Source organism: Gavia stellata, chromosome 6 (genome assembly GCF_030936135.1).
Source record: "Gavia stellata isolate bGavSte3 chromosome 6, bGavSte3.hap2, whole genome shotgun sequence".
Taxonomy (NCBI): domain Eukaryota; kingdom Metazoa; phylum Chordata; class Aves; order Gaviiformes; family Gaviidae; genus Gavia; species Gavia stellata.
In genome coordinates, this window is record NC_082599.1 from 22,634,106 (window position 1) to 22,652,165 (window position 18,060).

Here is an 18,060-nt window from a genome sequence, read left to right on the forward strand (position 1 = left end):
ATGAGATGCTGAGACAATGCGCCTTGGTTAGAATCAGATTATTTTGAATAATTCACCAGCGCAGAAATGATCTTCTTCAGAAAATTATCACTTTAAACATTAACCCTAACCGCTTGTGTGAAGGAGCCTAGAGAGGCACCACAGCAACACTCCTGTTAGTCTTGGAGGTAAAATGTGCAACTTAATACAAAGATATAATTGATTCATATCTTATTTTGATGGATATCTTTCTCAAAAGTAGTTACATTTTGAAGAAAAAACCACAGAAGTGTAAACATAGAAGATTTTGCTGCTGGTATGAGAATAAAATGTGAGCCTGCCTGTTGTCTTAAAGTATATAAATTTTGAAGCTTGGATTACCACCTTTTCATTACAGCAAGCCTGTTGTTACAGGAGTTTCTTTACATGTCATCTTACAAAGAGAATGATTCTAGTATTCTGGTAGTCTTGTTTAAATTAGAGTAGGTGACTAATGTGTCCTTGTGCCACATTCAAGCTACACCTGAGCGGAGGAGTGAAGTTTCACTTCACGAAGGATACAGAGATTTAAAGTAATCTTTTTTTTTGCAAATTGCAATCCTCTCTTTCTCCCTCTTTGCCCAATTAGCCCCCAACTTGGAAATTCCCTACAAGAAAAAGTTCCAAGAAACGTACAGTTTCATGTCAGTCAAAGCTTCTGTTTTGACAAAAAACTGCTTTTGGGCAAAGCGGTGGATTTTACCAGATAAGCCCTTGAGGTTGTTTTCACCTTATTTTCTACTATTCTATAATTACATAAACGAGTGTATTTTCCGTAAAGCTTATCATAGAATATATTTTTTTAAATAAAACAAAAAAAAGTTTAACATATATATGAAACATTGTATTCTGAAAGTATTTATGTCTTGACCTATTTTTCATTATGCAAAATTCCTATGAAATCAACCAAATTTTCTGCAAGCATGTAACATGCAGAACTTCCTGTTTTGATAGATTCAGCTTAAATTTCTTCCTAATGTGAGTTTAGAGTAAGAAGTAACCTACCTTTCTTTACTTCACAAATCCAGTTATGACTGTATTCACAGTGTACCTTAATCCATGACGTGGAAGGATCTTCACTGATTGCTCCACAATATTCAAATGCAGTATTGTAAAAACGATTTTTCTTATAACTCACCTACAGAAGAAACACAACTTTGGTTTTTATTCTTATCATACAGGGAAAAAAGTTGTACTCTGGAAGGAAAGAGAAGTAGCACTGAAGTTTCAAACCACTCTTTACTTTCCTCCTATGGCTGTGCAGCCTGTGTGGGCCATTAAAGCAATATAGTCACTCCACAAGAGTGACTGGCTGGGTTTACGCAGCATTTAACAAACTCCAGCAGTCAGATGAAAACTTGAATCAAATGAGGTTATAAATCAGTAGCAGGGGAAAGGCAATGTATCACCAGAGACTAATAAAAATCAGGAGAGACCTTTATCATATATTTGCCACTTAGATAATCATCTCTGTAGCTGTAACTAGTTCTCCATGTTACCACTGTTGTGATGGTATAACTTCAGGGTTTATTGGCCTTTTTCTTTTCCAAACCAGTATGAAGAATAATGATTTAGAATTACCTAGTGGTAAGGTAGACATTTTTGGGAATTCTTATACAACTTTCATCCACACCAGTCATGGAAACAGTTCCAACAGCAAAAAAAGTCAGAACAGAAAGAAACTGGCAAGGTAAAACACTCACCGGGGATCCATCACTCCAGGAAAGCCCACCATCAGGATCCAAACACTGCAAACCTATCCAGAAAGGCTGAGATGATGGGGATTTTTTTCTAGAGTGTGAAAAAATGTGTCATGTATGTGGTTAGCTCTGTTAAATTTTGCAAGTTACGTGGGGCAATAACTTTCACACTTATTGAAGGCTTTAAATAGAGCAGAGATTTTTAAAAGAGCAAATGCTGTTGGTCAGCAAACTCCCATTAGCAAGTAAGTGAAGTTCATGCCTTAAAACTTTCTACTTTGCAAATGGTTGTGTTGAAAACCCAGCACATTGTTTTTCTTCATTGCTGTTGTGATTGTAGTGTTCCTTGAGAAATAAAATGTTCAGGTTTGCTGCAAGTCACAATTTAGTTTCAAAATGGTTCAGTGAACAAACTTAGAAATTAGTCTGAAGTAGAAGCATTCAAACGATTTGGTTATTGGGTTATGGGTTTTTTTAATTTAAATATTTGTGGATGATGACAAATTTTAGGAACTCCAAAAATGTCTTTGAAAATGGTACCCATATGAAGTATTTTCTCAGCTCTTTTTCTTATGACTATGATGATAAACAGATATAGATTTTCAACTAATTATCTCAGGAGCAACTCAATAATATTTTTATTTATTCCTATATAAAGTATCATTACACCAAAATATCAATTATTAGATATTTTGTTTACTTACATTATTAAGTTTTCTATCACTGTTTGCTCTTCTTCACTTCTAATGGCAACCAGGTCTCCTCCTATTTCTCTGCAGAAATCTCGGGCTTCAAACCATGTTTTCTTTTGGTTTTCTTCTCTTACGAAAACCTGTACATCAATTTTAAGGTAGAACACTTTACAGCATGTTAAAAATAAAACTACTGACTGTCTTGTATAAGCAAAATAGGAAAACATTCCATGGCAATTTTCATATATAATATGCATTAAAGAGAATGCTACTTAGATAACGCTACGTATCACTGATAGAGTGATAATTGCAGTGATTTCCATGAATAGTTGTGTAAAAGCTTACTACATTTGTGCCATAACGTGCCATTCTCTGAAGTTTAGACGCCCTATCTATTTGGTGCTCTTCTGTCTCATGTGTAGGATTATTGGAAAAATTAATACTTACTCTGAAGCATGAATTAGTGCTACTGCTTGTATCCCAACCCAAGGGACATTTGGAATCAGAAACGGTTTGAGGAGCAAGAGGAAGAGTAATTTTTTCAGCTAGTTTTTTGCAGAGAAATTTTGCCTTTACTTCACAGTTCTGAACATCCCATAGGCCAGCTGCATTTCCAGTCCTTAGGGCAACACAACCAGCTTCATTCCCTTTGGGACATATAAAAGAAAATTGAAATGTGTTTTAAAGTGGTTCACCTGACACTTTTACAGCTCTTGTGATTCATTTACAAAAGACTGTTTGAAATACTAAGTGTAGTGTCTGCTCAAAGGAGGAGCTTTGTAAAAAGAGGAAACCAGCGAGCTGAGTCCTTCATCATCTTCCCTTCCCTTTGAAAAGCTTTACAAGTGCATGAACAACCCCTTGCCTGCCTCTTTTCTATGCCACTCACGGCAAGGATTTGGCAGCCTGACACCCGGGCTGGAAAGGATTTCACTCTTTCCGCTCAGTTTCATTTTGCTCTTGTAAGCAATGAGGAGCCAGAAAAGAAATATTTTCAAGGCAGCTTATATCAAGGACACTCCTATTTCAAAGGCAGAATGTTCATGTGTGTCATCATGGATGTGTTTTAGCAAAGTTGGGAAACGGTTTAGAATTACAACACAGAAAGTTCCTTAGTAGCATAAATTTACTCCGATGGCAGAGTACCTGGCATTGCTGCGTTCCAGTTTGTGTACAGAACACCTTCGCCAGTCACCCACTTGAACATTCCTGGCTCTTCCATGTCTGAGAGACCAATCCAAAAATACTTCTCAGAGCTCAGACCAACGAGGCTGGTCAGGTAGGCTTGCTCATATCTGAAATGACAGGAGTCAGATGGGGATTAAACCTAGCTTTCCCTTAGTCTGCCATTTTTCAGCATCCTAAAATACACAAGACTAGAATGAATGGAGCCTCTGTTAGGTTTCCTTTTATGTGGAAATATGTTGCTTAACTGGATAGCAGATGGACTAGCTTCAATAGGAGGTGAAGCCATCCTATGCTGAAAAACTGCTCCTTACAGAACAGAAACAGCTGTGGTCTGTTTTCTCAGAGTAAAGTACTGGAAAACATCAATATGTAAAATATATTTAGTTAGAAAAGACCTACTATATTTACTGATTTTTTTTTTTCTCCAGAAAAAGGATATTCTGGTTTTCTGGTTTCACACTTTTTTTCCAAAAAGTTCTCAACTATTTTAGAAAATTCCAAGATTATTTCATCAGATGTACAGTTTTTAAGCTCTTTTCATACCTGTCTCCTACACTTGTTAAATAACCACTGCTCCTTTCACAAGTTTTCTTTGCTTCTGAAAATGTTACAGAGGTGTGTCCAACCAGGTAGCAGTAAAAACCATGTCTTTCCCAGCCCTGTTAAGAACATGTGGAATATATTTGCAGTAAAAAGAGCATATGTTATAGTGCTTGACTTTCAGTGTCTGCTCTTACATCAATGTATTTTTAATATAACCTGATGCAGTAATATAGTAATTTGAATTCCAGAGGACTAATGGAAATTAAGCTTAGTAAATATCCAGAAAGAGGAGATTTAAAGCATATGAGTCGCCCTTTTTTGACAATTACCAACTGATAAATTTCAACTGATAAAAAAGTCAGAGGCACACAGAATGGAGACTGTATTCAGAAGCGGGTGAGTAAAATACTTCCTTGCTCAGAAATGAAGAGAGGAGTCTGTGTTATAGGGAGACGCTGGCTCAAGTTTCCTGACATTTCTAGGCTAAAAGAACAGTAACTAGACTAATTAATTGATTTAACTCATCAGTTCACCTAAAAAGTCTGACTGAAGAGGTAGCATAAAAGCTACTGAAAAGCAAAATCCTCAAAATTACAGCTGAATTCCAAGTCACTTTTCCCTTCTCTACCAGCTAAAGATTTGCTTGCTGCATCCAAGAAATGTAAATAAAATCTGTGTTCAGTATTTGGCTGCTGCCTGGCTCCGTCTGGCACAATGAGCCTCAGCTCTGTTCGCCATATGGGGTTGTGGGAAATGTTTCTAAATATAGAACAGTAGAAAATAGGAAAATAAAAAGAGGGGGAAAAGAGAAGGAAAAAAAGCAGTAGGATACAATAACTTGTTCAAAACAAATTCACTCATAAAAGCGATTTGATTGTTTTAATTTGGCTTCAATAGTGGGATTTGTCATCACTTTGCATCATGTTGCATAGTCCAGAAATGGTTCCCAGTCTCTATTACATCTTAGATAACCACAGATGGTTGTAGAACAATATAACAAATATGCAGAAAACCGCAGTAATGGCTGTAGCCTCTTTCACAGACAGTTCTGAGAGATAATGGACCTGACTCATACTGACCAAAAAGATTTCAAAATAAGTTTATTTTAAATAAGGGAACGTAATGAAAATTATCACCCTGAATTTGATGTACAATCACACTTGTTAGGGGGGGAAAAAAAGATAGTTTCAATGTCAAGTGGAACTTGTGAAAACAATAGATTTTTACTAACCAGATTCTTGGTTACGCTTTTCTTCTTACCTTCAGGCAGGCAGGATCAGTCTTTACTGCCCCAGAAACTCCTTGTAGTGGGTCTCTTTTGCAGATGTAGCCTAACTTTCTATCACAGGCACTGTCTGCCCAGTATCCATCCTAGATGGAGTTTGGGAAGAGGTGAAAAATAGTGAGGCAGTTTCCTTTAGAAATGTTATTGATTTTTTTTTTTAATATTGCTTCATTGAGAGAATAAAAATATGTACTTTTTAATGAATTCCAAGTATTTGTGCTTAATTGTGAGGTTATGTTAAGCTAAGTGTCACTGGCCAACTGTTAAGGTTTGCTTGGCATATAATGCACAGTCATGATCAGATATGAACATTTATCTAGTTATTTGTAATTTAATTTTGAATTTAATTTAGAACAACTATCTTTCTGAGTGAATAAGGATACCATTCCCTGGTTTGTTTCAAAGTTGCATTCATAAAAAAACTAGAAATAGAAACAAAAATCGAATAGTATAGTGCTACACAAATGTGGAATGATTCTACCTCTCCTGCCATAATAACACAATCTTCTTGCCCATTGATTGCATGGGTTGGTTCTCCAGGCAACCATTTGGTATATGTCACAGGAGTCCCATCACTCCACTCAAAGTACATTTGAGTGTTGAAATCATTGAGACCAATCCACAGCTCGTCCACAGCTTCTAAGAACAGAAATACACCTGTGTTAGTACCCAAGTTGAAACAGTCCATAGGAGCAGGATTTTATGGACATGAGCTGAAATTGCTGTGTTACAATACAGATTAATCTAGATTAAATGACAGTAGAGTTTATTTTAAGATCTAATTCACATTCTTCTTTCAAGAAGTTAAAAAATGAGATACCAGCAGGAAATGAGATTTCTCAGCGTTATCAGTAAAAGTCCATTAATGTATCTACAGCTACGAGGTGTCTGAGGCAGATAATCCACCCAAATATGGCGGTAACTAGATCTGTTATTTCCTTCAAGTGATTTCATGCAGTGAAATACAAATGAAAAACAAAATGAAAAGAATGAAAAAGAAAATGAAGAAAGCACTAATGATTCCTCTCGTGTTTTTTTGGTGTTTGGGTTTTTTTAACCTATATAGCTGTGGGCTTTCCTATAAATATTCATATCAAACAAATAAGATTTTTTTTTAATCCTGTAAGATTTCTAATAATATGATTCGCCATTTATACCAAACACTGCCCTGTAGCAATACTCACTGTAACCAAGCTGAGACAGTATGAAGCCATGCTCCTCAGGGCTGTGGATGCTGGCCAGATAGCCATTGCTCTCATTGCAGGAAATTAGGGCTTCTCTCCATACTCTGGGGTCTCTATGGACCATGAAACAGTGATCTCCATAGGGCAACCATCCTTCTGGGCATTTAACAGGTTCTGCATCCCCTCAAAATCAATAGATATTTAAACAGTGCAAACTGAAGTCTAGAATAACTGAAATTACATTTGAAAAGAGTTAATTAACTAATTAGAATGAAAATGGAGTGATTACAAATCAGCAGTGCTTCTATTCATTCCTCATACCTATAAAACATTTTAGTCTGCTGTTGCACACCGTAATTTTACAGAAAACATACAGCATTTAAATAAAAGAGGAAAATAATGGAGCCAGTGGTAACTGGGCTTCACTAGTGTGAAATACTTACTTTTGGACAGAGGAATATTTTGGAATTCCGTGTATAGTGTTTTCACACAATACACCCCACCCAATTATGTTTTGCATATTTCATGAAGACATTATTACTGCAGCACAAGTTATTCTTTGCACACGTGGCTTTCCATACTAAGTCTCATTAAATAAAACAGAGAAAAGCGTAGTAGAAAAGTGGTCTGAAGGAACTTGCTCTTTTTTGCCACCTTTCTAGGTTACAAGCAATCTCACTGAGAAGGTGGTTTGAGCCTGTTGGTGCCATCTTTCCAAGACTTCAGTGATAAGCCTCGGTGTTTTCATTAGAATGCACTGCAGGAAGGATGAGGCATCTCTAACTTTATTTTCACATCCATGCAGTCCATGATACTTTTGTGATAGTGTATGGCTTAGATCAGTGCCTCTGGAATCATGAATAGTAACATGAAATAAAAAATTCTTGTGTGATTACTGGGTTCCAGGAACATTTCCAGTATTTAAATATATTTGGTTAAAGAAATTACAGTATGCTTTGTGCTGTGCCACTCAACAAAGCAGAAGAACAAAGGACAATGCTTTTTTTTTTATTTTAAATAGCTGTGGAATTTCATTTTAGTGACACAAATTCTGTCATTATCAAAGGGTTTTTATTTGCTTGACATACCTGATGGAAGAATGAAAGGATCCAGTGTGGAGTTTTCCTTTTTACAGATATAGCCAAGTTTCAGCTCACATGGTTGGTTTTCCCATTTAGCATCTCTTCTGGGATTTAGTACTGCACAGAGTTTCTCAGGCTCAGGCTCAGGGCTTCCTTCATAGAATAAAAACCAAATTATTTTTATGTAGCACAGGTTTTATGTCAGCAGCTGAAAGAACAATTTGCTTCCAGCCTTTTCATGTGTCAATTATGGACTGATGACTTCATTGCTACACTTATTTTTCTACCAAGATGAGGAAATGTAATTCTTAAAGTACCCATCAAAACATTTCTTTAGATGCTTGTTGCATAATTCACACTTTCTCCCATATTTGATCACAGAATAGCAGTCTCGAAAATAAGACATTCCTATAGGTTTTGTGAAAATTGTTGGCTTGCACAGAAGAGAGACTAGACTTTGAGCCCACATTGATGGAAAGGCTGCGGCAAGTCCTTTCCTTGCCCCCCCACCTGTTTAATCAGCCTGTGCATAGGGGTCAGCCATACATCTGCTGAGGAATATGTAGCTCACAACCGGTTCCAAAACAAATTACGGTGTTGCCCACTCAGTAGATGCTGGACTGAAGAGTCCAGACATTGAACGGGTACCTGGTGCTACTACAGTTGCAATGCCATACACAGACTGTAGGAAATCAGAGTTCATAGTTTCACAGCTCATGAAACATCTAGTTTTATACACAATTTGTGGTCAGGACCCAGTTATGCTGATAGGACTAAGTAATGAGCTTAAAACACTCAGTTACATTCATGAAATCAGAGGGCACAGTTTGAGCTAATATCGTGGGCAGGAACACAGTAAGGCAGGATCTTAACATAGTTCATATTCAGACAAGGAGTTTTACAGATGTGAAGAGAGAAGAGTGTTCTTCAGAGTAAGAGCCATCAGCTGCTAAGAATAAAAAGAAATTTCAAAACCTGAAAATTAGAGTTCTAGTTCTGCATTGTAGAGCTAAACCAAGCTCAGTGAATGAATATTATTTGTTAAAAATATGAGACAAAAGCACAGGGCCACCTATCTGTGGGATATGTTGTCTGGCAGTTGAGTAGGGAGCAGTGGGAACCTAGATTGGTCAAAGCCTGACAGGGTAGGCTTCCTCTTTATGGGAGCATGTTAAATGGCTTCTAGTTTCTAGACTTGCGTTTAGCAGAGCACAAAAATAATAATATGGCATTCCTAAAATAAAATATAAGGCACATCTGTTGGATGAGGCATACCAAATCACGTGTGAAAACAAATCTCATTTCCACAAAGCCCTTGCAGGGGAGTATTTCCTTTCTATGTCAGGTTCTGGTCCAGCAGCTTTCAGTGATGTGCTGGAACAAAAAAGTTCTACTCAAGCCCTTTGGAAGGGTCCTTTCTGCATGTCGCTTTGGCAACTTGTCTGCAGATTTGCTCCTTGCTGCAAGCCAAGCCTCCTCATGTGCCCTCACACTTGCTGTGTGTCTCTCCCCTGCCTGCCTCTGCAGCCAGCCCTCCAGGAGGTTCTCCAGGACCACTCTCCTTGGGGAATGGGCAGTGTTTTCCTCTTCTCAGAGAGTGCGATTACTTACTTTTTTTTTCCTTACCCCAAAAGATACAAGTTTTAACAATTTTGCAGTAAACTGGAAATGTGTATATTAACTCATCATAACAGCCATCATGTGGGGATACAGGAACTCCAAGGGTGAGGGCTGCTTGACCTGAACTGCTCTTCCTCTGTGCAAGGCTTAAGGAGTTCGACCAGCTCAGCAGAAGGTAGAAAACCCTCTACCAGACTCAGCAGCTCTGGGCTTTCCTTTCATCTTCTGTGCCAGATAAAAACAGGTGGCACCTCTGAGACTTGGGGAAGGCCAAAAGATGGAATATGTGTGCATTTATTCAGCAAGCAAACATTCAGCATTTGCTGCAACCAGGTGTTGCCATGACACTCAGTAAGTGACTTTGAAAGGTAAACTGCCAATGCTGTGAACTCTATTTACAGTCTCTCTTGAATGTTAAAGGGAGAGAAGAAAAGAGGAAAAGCTTAAAAACTGAAGGGGAAGGCTTTGAAAGACTGATGCTCACTGACAGCTTAGTCTTTGCAGTATGCAGAGTCTGATAACCCTTGTGAGAGTTGAAGAGACCCAGAGGTTTTAACTGACTTGAAGGCATTCCTAGCATGCTGCAGCTCAACTAGTGCTTTTCACTTTATCTGCTTCTGATAGGAGAGTTTATTCAACCCTTCTGCTTGGAACTCCTTGTGATATACCTAGTGAAAAAAGTATCATTCTCAGCTTTTTAATCTCACGTCTCATAAGCCTTTCAACTCCATTTTCTCATGTTCATGGGTAATATTACAGGACAGTAATTAATTTGCATTCAGCATTCTAGCAGGAAAGATTAATTCCAAAAACTGTTAAAAAGACAATTACTACCTTGTGCCCAGTTAAAGTATCTGAAGGGAATGCCACCGCTCCACTGCCAGCCGCTGTTGAGATTCAGGTTGTTAAGCCCAATCCAGAGAGAGGACTGCTTGCTGTCAATCAAATCTAGGAAACAAAAAGAGTTGAATTATAAAGAGATTTGTTAGGAAATGTTCTGCATTTTCAAAGTTTGGAGGAAGATAATAAATGTCTGCTTAGTGATTTCTAAGTTCAGTACAGAATCCATGTTTACTGGTCATAAACTCAGAGTTTATTCTGTAGTTAAAAGGTAGAGAAGGCTATTTTGCGTATTAGTTTATCTGAATTTAATGCTATTCTACAGCTATATGTAAATAATAAGCTTTGAAAACTGAAACACTGAATTGCTATTATAGTATTTATGTTACAAGTTTGCTTGAATGTGGTGCAGTTGATACAGAGCCTTCGTTCTACAAAGTCTATGCATAAAACCAGAAAGTCTTTAGATTTTTACTAGTGTTTTGTATAAAATTTGTATGGTATTTCCAAACAACTATTTCATTAGATATATGTAAAGAATACTGATTTCTTAACACAGAAGTTATAAAATGACTGCCTCCTATAATGACTTTCCCTCTTGTAAGGCCCCTTTCTGGGACCTTTCTGGTGTTTTCTGAGCTTGAGCCAACTTTTGCTTAATTAGCTGGAAATTCTTAACTTTCTTTGAAAAAATAATAATAGAAATAATTTCAAATTACAATTTCACAACTTACAAAAGTTCCACATGTAAAAAACTTAATTTACAGTAATTGTGCTATTTATCTAGCAGTACATATACTATTATTGCATCAACTATTAATCGTAATGTGATTAAAGCACTGAAACATTTGTAAACAGTAAAAAAAACTAGTAGACAGTCTTTTTACAGAGTCTTGCTTATTAGTTCACCTCTCAGATACTGTTGTTCATGTATCTCTGTGACACTTAATAATTCTGCATTCTGCTGCTGGCAGCTCTTCCTTGCTTGGTGCCACGTGAGAGCTGACTGGTAGTTTATCTGGTAGTAGGTTCCTGTCAAAGGATCTGTACTCCAAAATCTGTCATTGTCTGTGTGGGAGAAAGGAGATTTAGTATTGCATTTTGTTATAAACCTCTTACACAAAATGTTATAAGGAAATTTAACTGCAAGCTTACTTGTGAAATGAGATTGTGGAGCAAATAAGACTCAGACCCCCAAAACGCATACTCTTCCGTTAGCTTGCCCTTTGTTGAGTAAAAGAGGATTTGCCATTGACATTAGCAGAGATGGGCCTTTCATCCTTTATTTTCAGTTTCCCCTGTCAAATCTGATAATCTCCAGTTGAAAGTAAATAGTGTAAAGAGATCAATAAAGCAAAACTGCACCTTGGTCATTATCTATTCTAAAAACCTGTTCAGCAGTTTGTAGGCTATGCCCAAATTAATTCTTGGCTGAAATAAACTGAAATGCAAACATTTCCAATGATGGCAAGTTTGCTTTTTGAGCCACGCCATTATTAATTACGTTTGCAATGCTACAGGCTTGGGGAAGAGTGGCTGGAAAGCTGCCTGGTGGAAAAGGACCTGGGGGTGTTGACAGCCGGCTGAAGATGAGCCAGCAGTGTGCCCAGGTGGCCAAGAAGGCCAACAGCATCCTGGCCTGTATCAGAAACAGTGTGGCCAGCAGGAGTAGGGAGGTGATCGTGCCCCTGTACTTGGCGCTGGTGGGGCCACACCTCGAATCCTGTGTTCAGTTTTGGGCCCCTCACTACAAGAAGGACATTGAGGTGCTGGAGCGTGTCCAGAGAAGGGCGACGAAGCTGGTGAGGGGTCTGGAGCACAAGAAGTCTTATGAGGAGCAGCTGAGGGAACTGGGGTTGTTCAGCCTGGAGAAGAGGAGGCTGAGGGGAGACCTCATCGCTCTCTACAACTACCTGAAAGGAGGTTGCAGAGAGGTGGGTGTTGGTCTCTCCTCCCAAGTGACAAGTGATAGAACAAGAGGAAAAGGCCGCAAGTTGCGCCAGGGGAGGCTTAGACTGGATATTAGGAAAAACTTCTTCACTGAAAGGGTTGTCAGGCATTGGAACAGGCTGCCCAGGGAAGTGGTTGAGTCAATATCACTGGAGCTATTTAAAGGACTCGTAGATGAGGTGCTTAGGAACATGGTTTAGTGGTGGATTTGGCAGTGTTAGATTAATGGTTGGACTTGATGATCTTAAAGGTCTTTTCCAACCTAAATGATTCTATGATTATATGATTTTTTAAAATGTATTCCTTATTTCTAGTCTGCATGTGTTTTAGCTAATTGGAGTTTAGAAATTGTCTTCTGAGAGCTCACTGTTAGCAAAACTGTTCCCTGGGCAAGAGCTAATAAGCTGTAATTACAGCTTCCCCTAACCTTCTCTTTTGTTGAGGAAAAGATACTGAATTTTTTGAATGATTCACTAGAAGAAATGTTTTCTATTTTTTTATTGTGTGTATTTATTGCTGATTCACTCCAGATTTCTAACATTCTTTTTTAATTGTAGACTCAGGTGTTAGTGATAGTGTCCCAAAAGTTTTATAATGCCAAATACTTCATGTTTGCCAGTTTATATAGTGAGGATGTTCTGGGATTTTTCAAGATACTGCATGCAATATTGCACCAGGAAATATTTTTCAGTATTATCAGTGAAAGTGGTGGTGGTAGTTGGTGGTTAATAGTGAGTTGAACCTGGTTTCCTAGTGTAATACTCCTATCAAAATGACAAATAGTGAGTCTGTGGTATAGCACTGAAAAATGAGGCCTGAGGCAGCATTTTTAATATTTTCATTAAGACTGTATTTTGGTGTCCTTCATCCTGCACTCAGATGCACATACATTTATCTGTTCAGATAACATTATCTTGTAATGTTATCTGAAACATTGCAAGAGAAAGGCTGACGATGCTGCTATTTCAGTAAGACCTTTGAGCCAATCTTCTTATTTTATGTCTTTCAGAAAACAAACTATATCCTCCCGTGTACTGTAGACCATTCTTGTGATACAGAACAGGTATTTGCATGAGTAGAAAAAGTTATGCTACTGTTATCACGAATAGCAATGAGGCAAGAAGAATTAGGCTGTGAGTAGTGTCTCAATTTTCAGATGATTTTATGCTGAATGCAGTCCTATTTAAAGCATACTGGTCTTTTCCTGGGTGTTAGCTCCTGATGGACACACCCAGACAACTTTCAGCCCCACCTTAGACTCATAGGAAACATTTTTGTTTCTTCTGTAAGGAATGTTGTGGCATGGCAGAGACATTTTTGAGCAAAATAAAGTCATTACAATGTTTTTCCCTTCCATATTAATAACAGTGTCTCAGGATTGATAGATTTACCTAACAGTGTTGTGTTATAGTACCTATGTCAGCATTTGGGACTTACTGCCAGTTGGACAGAACCCATACAAATGGTCTGCGTCGAAGTCGGGGGTTGTTGCACACCAGAGCAAGCCGTCTGACCTGCCGGCAGCCGTGCACCCGGCATGCCATTTACCACTCAGCTGGAAGGGGAAGACACATGGAGCTCCGTTGGTGTTTCCTAACAGTGTAAACAGATCTGGGGGGGCAAAAGAGAAACGATAATATAGGTACAAGAATCTGGAGGACCCAATTCTCTGCGTATCTGTACTCTCCATAAGGGTATGTGGAGAAGGTGTTACAAGTGTTACACCAGCGTAACTGGGTACCTGCTGTCACCAGCAGTGTCCTCCAAGGAAGTTCTGAGTAGGTCTTGCAATTGACCATTTACTTATGATATTGCCAGCTGGAAATAGAGCAGTTTCACAGTGTAGTCAAGAACCATGAAAAACTGTAGTGATTTTTGTCTCATATATTTAAAAATAATTTTCTAAAAATAGCATTACTTTGTTTTTCATGTAGCCTAACCTCCCGTCATTCACTAAAAATAAATCATTGATTTAACTGTTAAATGTTGTGGGGTTTTTTGTCATCTGAAATCTTGTAGAGGAACAGAATGGTAGTGTGCATGGAATTATTTCCTTATGTTTACTATAGGAGTATTAAACTTCAAGATTTTTGCCTTTCTTCCAACAATGCTAATACAATTTCACTAACACTAGTGTACAGTTAAATAGAGCACTTTGATTAAAGCTAACAATTAAAAATAGCCTAGATCCACCTTTTGCTTTAAAAGTAAAGAAGAAAAATGCACATTTTGCACATACTACATTCTCTCTGAAGCTAAGCACCTGTACGTCTCCAGGATGAAGGAACGCAGGCCTGAGTATGTGAACAAATCGTCCTCCAGTCCAACATTGCCTGAGATGGAACAGCTGACATTAGACTAAGGGGAGCAGAAATCAAAGGACCCTATCCATAAGTCAAACTAGTGGGTTCAAGACACCATCAAGATTAACCTTTAAACTTTACCTTCATGGCCTGTAGAACACAAATCATCCATCGTTCCATAGATCTTCCATACATTCATTGTTGCTGATCCTGTGTTCAGCACAATACTGTCTTCTTTTCTTTTGCCAGCACTGAGAAATAAATCTTCCCCTTGGATTGCCAAGGTTGCATTTCTGCACGCCCATTTCTGGAATTCACTTTTCTTGTTGCAGGGGTACAAAGAAATTTTAGCCTGCTTTTGCTTGTACGGCGCTCCCAAACATTGTGCGAATGCCACGCTCATCACCTGGTGATCAGACACCCACCTGAATTTTTGTAACTCAGTGTTTTTGTTGCAAGCAGCTGTTGTGACTGCATGAGAACTCTGAGCAATTAAACAGAGCTTGGTATCCTCATTGTATATTAAAAATACTTCATTGTCTGTAAAACAAAACAATCAGAAATAATGTATTTATGGTGAGCACATGGTGAGGGGAGCTTATGAGGAAAGAGAAGTGCTGTTGGTTCTATGCTCATCTGACTCATGTCAGGAGACTGTAAATGAGTCACTTTTGCAAAGATCACACAGCATTTTCAAGACTTTTATTTCCTTCTGGGAAGGAAAAATAAGTGCAGCTCATGTAAATACAATACAGAGGAATAAGAGCACATAAAATACTTTATGACAGCTTCAAAAATGTCATCACTATAATGGAATTTTCATTATTATAGTGTATTTTACTTTTCTAAATCCCTACTGAAATACACATTTCCTTCAAGATTTCCAAAAGACGCCTTACTGAAGATCTGGAAGTTTGCTGTCACTTCATGCACTATGGATTTAGCTCATGTTACGTACATCTCCACGGGGTTGCATTTGTGCTTAATGCAGTTAGTGAGTGAGCCTTCTGTGACTCTTGCTCCTTCTGTAGTTGGCATGTTCTGTTACGGTTTTGGGTTTTTAGGACGAAAAACTGTGGAACAGTGACTTGTTATCTTGCCTTGTTCCAGTATCCTGTCATTAGTACATCTGTCATAAGAAGTCAACATAATTCACACAATCAAACCACAAACGTTCTCACAAGAACCAACACCAGGCAGTATATAGAGGTAAAGATGCTATAGGTGTATTCTCGTGTGCCTGTGCATTGTTATGGAAAGACAATATGTGAATGCTAAACAAGCTAGCTAACACTCCCAAAGGATTATAGGCAGCCCAATTTAGTAATCCATCAAGACAAGTAGGCTGCTGGGAAGAGCTGCCCAGTACTGCAGTTGTACTGCTGACACGTAAAGCCGGTCGTTCACTGCTGGGCATCGGTCTGTGAATGCAGCTGCCTGCTTTTCAAAACGTCAAGTAGCAGACAGCTCCCACTGGCTTTGGGTTGTGAGGGAGTGAAATTTGGACTGCAGGGGGTGTTCTAGGACCTATGGGACAGGAGTTCTCTGTGCCTCAAATCTCCACCTGGAAACAGAGGTGTGCCCCCTTATCCACCTGAGAGAATAACCACGTAAGGGACAGTGAGTTACCCTTCCAAACACTAAAGTAAATTTGTAGGACAAGGGTAGAATGTTAGGGCACAGCCAGTGTAGAGTAGTGAACAGAGCAGAAAGTGTCTGGAAATTCTGGGAGGCTATGACAGGAAGAATAGTTCTTGTTAGGATATCTGTATTTAATGCTTGAGCTGTCCCAAGAACACCTTGTATTCCTTTGACCACCTTAGTAGTCTATGGAATTTTCACTTCTCCATATCTAAATTTGGAGCTAAGAGCTAGTTTCTTCTTTCCTTGTCCATTTAGACAGAAAGTTTTAAATTTTATTAAACCTTTTATTTCTTACTGCTAACTAAATAAGTGCATTCTGTACTGCCCTAAGTTTCAGCTATTGCCCCTTGTAGTATTTTTGGGTCTAATAATATAGGAGTTCTCGCTGGAAACTGTGAGGTTTGTGCTTGGGCTATCATGGGGGTTTGGGTCCCAGCTTGCAGAGCAGAGGGGAGTCCCCCTTTTTGCACAGGCTCTAGTGCAACACGCACAGTGTCTGCTTTAGGAAGCTGTGATTTGTACACCACTCCTACACAAATCTAATGAATTGAAGGATAAAGGAAAAATGTCCTTGAACCTTATCACCATCCTTACATCAAAAGGGAGCTGTGATCGGTCCTTGATCAACTTCGGAACCTTAACTATGCCTCTCGTCCTTACTCTGAAAGCCATAGTAGTTATACCTGGGCTGTTCTTGACTCTGTTCTTTCTAATATTTTTTTCACCGGCATCTGTTCAGCCACAGTATTACATCTCACATCAATCCACAAGCTTCACCTCATCCCACACAACCTCGTCCTAAGGCTAGGAGATACACATACAGCACCCTATTTAATTCCTTTCTCTTTTTCATTTTTTGTAACTCAGTCACATATACAGGCAAGGACTGTGGGGCACACTGTGAAGTCCATCTACTTCACAGAGCAGACATAACCAATAATTAAGTTGTATCCAAAAGGAAATCTTTATCCACATACATGACTCTGTCCTGACTTCTGATTCCCAGCTTTAACCCATCTTGACTCTTCCCCTCTCTTTAAAAGTGAACCAACATCTCTGAATCTGCATCTTTTTTAAACTTCTGTGGACCACTCTGGTTAGGATGAATATGAAATGCAGGGCAGTCAAGCTGCATGAAAATCTTAAAGAGCCTGAGAAACAAGCAAGACAACAAAAATGGCCACTTTCACATCCACTTTTTCAGGGGATAAAAAACAAAGACTCACCGAGTGTCTGAAAAGCAGTGTGAATGAAAGAGAGGAAAACTAAGACCGTAGAAAAAGTCAAGTGTTCCATTTCTTTCTTCTTATTCATGAAGAGGTGAGCTGAAATTAAGTGCTGCAAAGTCCTTAAGTTGGCGCTGGCTCCTCCATTTTGGAGAGTTTTAGCTGAAAGAGAAAACTCTGGGCTCTAAATAAGGAAATATCCTGTCATGTGGTATTTTGAAATCTATAAATAATTACAAAATTCAAACTTTGCGTCTGAAAGTGAAGTTTCCTTCCATTCGAATGCAAGTGGCAAAGTTTGAACAGTTCAATATCATTTTACTGAATTATTTTTAACTTTCTTGGTTCTGCTCTGGGATTGTAAAGTCCTGACCCTCAAAGACAAAGAAGCAGGGAGTGCACTTTAAATGGATGTACTTTACACTTCATACATACATACCTGGAAAACGCAGAAAAAAATATATGCAAATTTCTTGGCCAGGTGACAGGACTTCAGTGCTACAAAAGATGTATTCATTTCATTTGATGCACCGAGCAATGTCAACTATTTCAGTGTGAAAAATTAACCCAGACGGGACAATTTAATTTTGCTTGGTAACTTGACAAACTGGGCACTATGTATTCATGTGGCTTTTATCTTCTCTGATTTATCAACTGGTAAAACCTCTGTGCTCTTATTTCATGTGGATTTATCTCAGGATAACCAATACAAATTAGCCAAATCTTTACAAATCTTTCCTTTAACTAGTGATTTGACAACAAAACTGCCTTTTAAAATTATTTAA

At 38.5% G+C, this 18,060-nt stretch overlaps 1 protein-coding gene across 1 annotated transcript in view; it reads right to left on the reverse strand.

Annotated features, from left to right (window-relative positions):
* The window catches only part of LOC104251219 (macrophage mannose receptor 1), a 33,826-nt gene extending 16,481 nt beyond the window's left edge, over nucleotides 1–17,345 (reverse strand). Inside the window, exons 1-15 of the mRNA XM_009809856.2 lie at nucleotides 17,276–17,345; nucleotides 14,547–14,945; nucleotides 13,540–13,713; nucleotides 11,062–11,220; nucleotides 10,147–10,260; nucleotides 7,699–7,845; nucleotides 6,611–6,793; nucleotides 5,908–6,065; nucleotides 5,402–5,512; nucleotides 4,142–4,257; nucleotides 3,557–3,705; nucleotides 2,858–3,057; nucleotides 2,423–2,550; nucleotides 1,722–1,809; nucleotides 1,024–1,156 (exon numbers count right to left, since the gene is read on the reverse strand). Coding sequence (XP_009808158.2) covers nucleotides 1,024–1,156; nucleotides 1,722–1,809; nucleotides 2,423–2,550; nucleotides 2,858–3,057; nucleotides 3,557–3,705; nucleotides 4,142–4,257; nucleotides 5,402–5,512; nucleotides 5,908–6,065; nucleotides 6,611–6,793; nucleotides 7,699–7,845; nucleotides 10,147–10,260; nucleotides 11,062–11,220; nucleotides 13,540–13,713; nucleotides 14,547–14,945; nucleotides 17,276–17,345 — 2,329 coding nt within the window. The remainder of the gene's footprint in view (nucleotides 1–1,023; nucleotides 1,157–1,721; nucleotides 1,810–2,422; nucleotides 2,551–2,857; nucleotides 3,058–3,556; nucleotides 3,706–4,141; nucleotides 4,258–5,401; nucleotides 5,513–5,907; nucleotides 6,066–6,610; nucleotides 6,794–7,698; nucleotides 7,846–10,146; nucleotides 10,261–11,061; nucleotides 11,221–13,539; nucleotides 13,714–14,546; nucleotides 14,946–17,275) is intronic.
* Nucleotides 17,346–18,060: the final 715 nt, after the last annotated feature.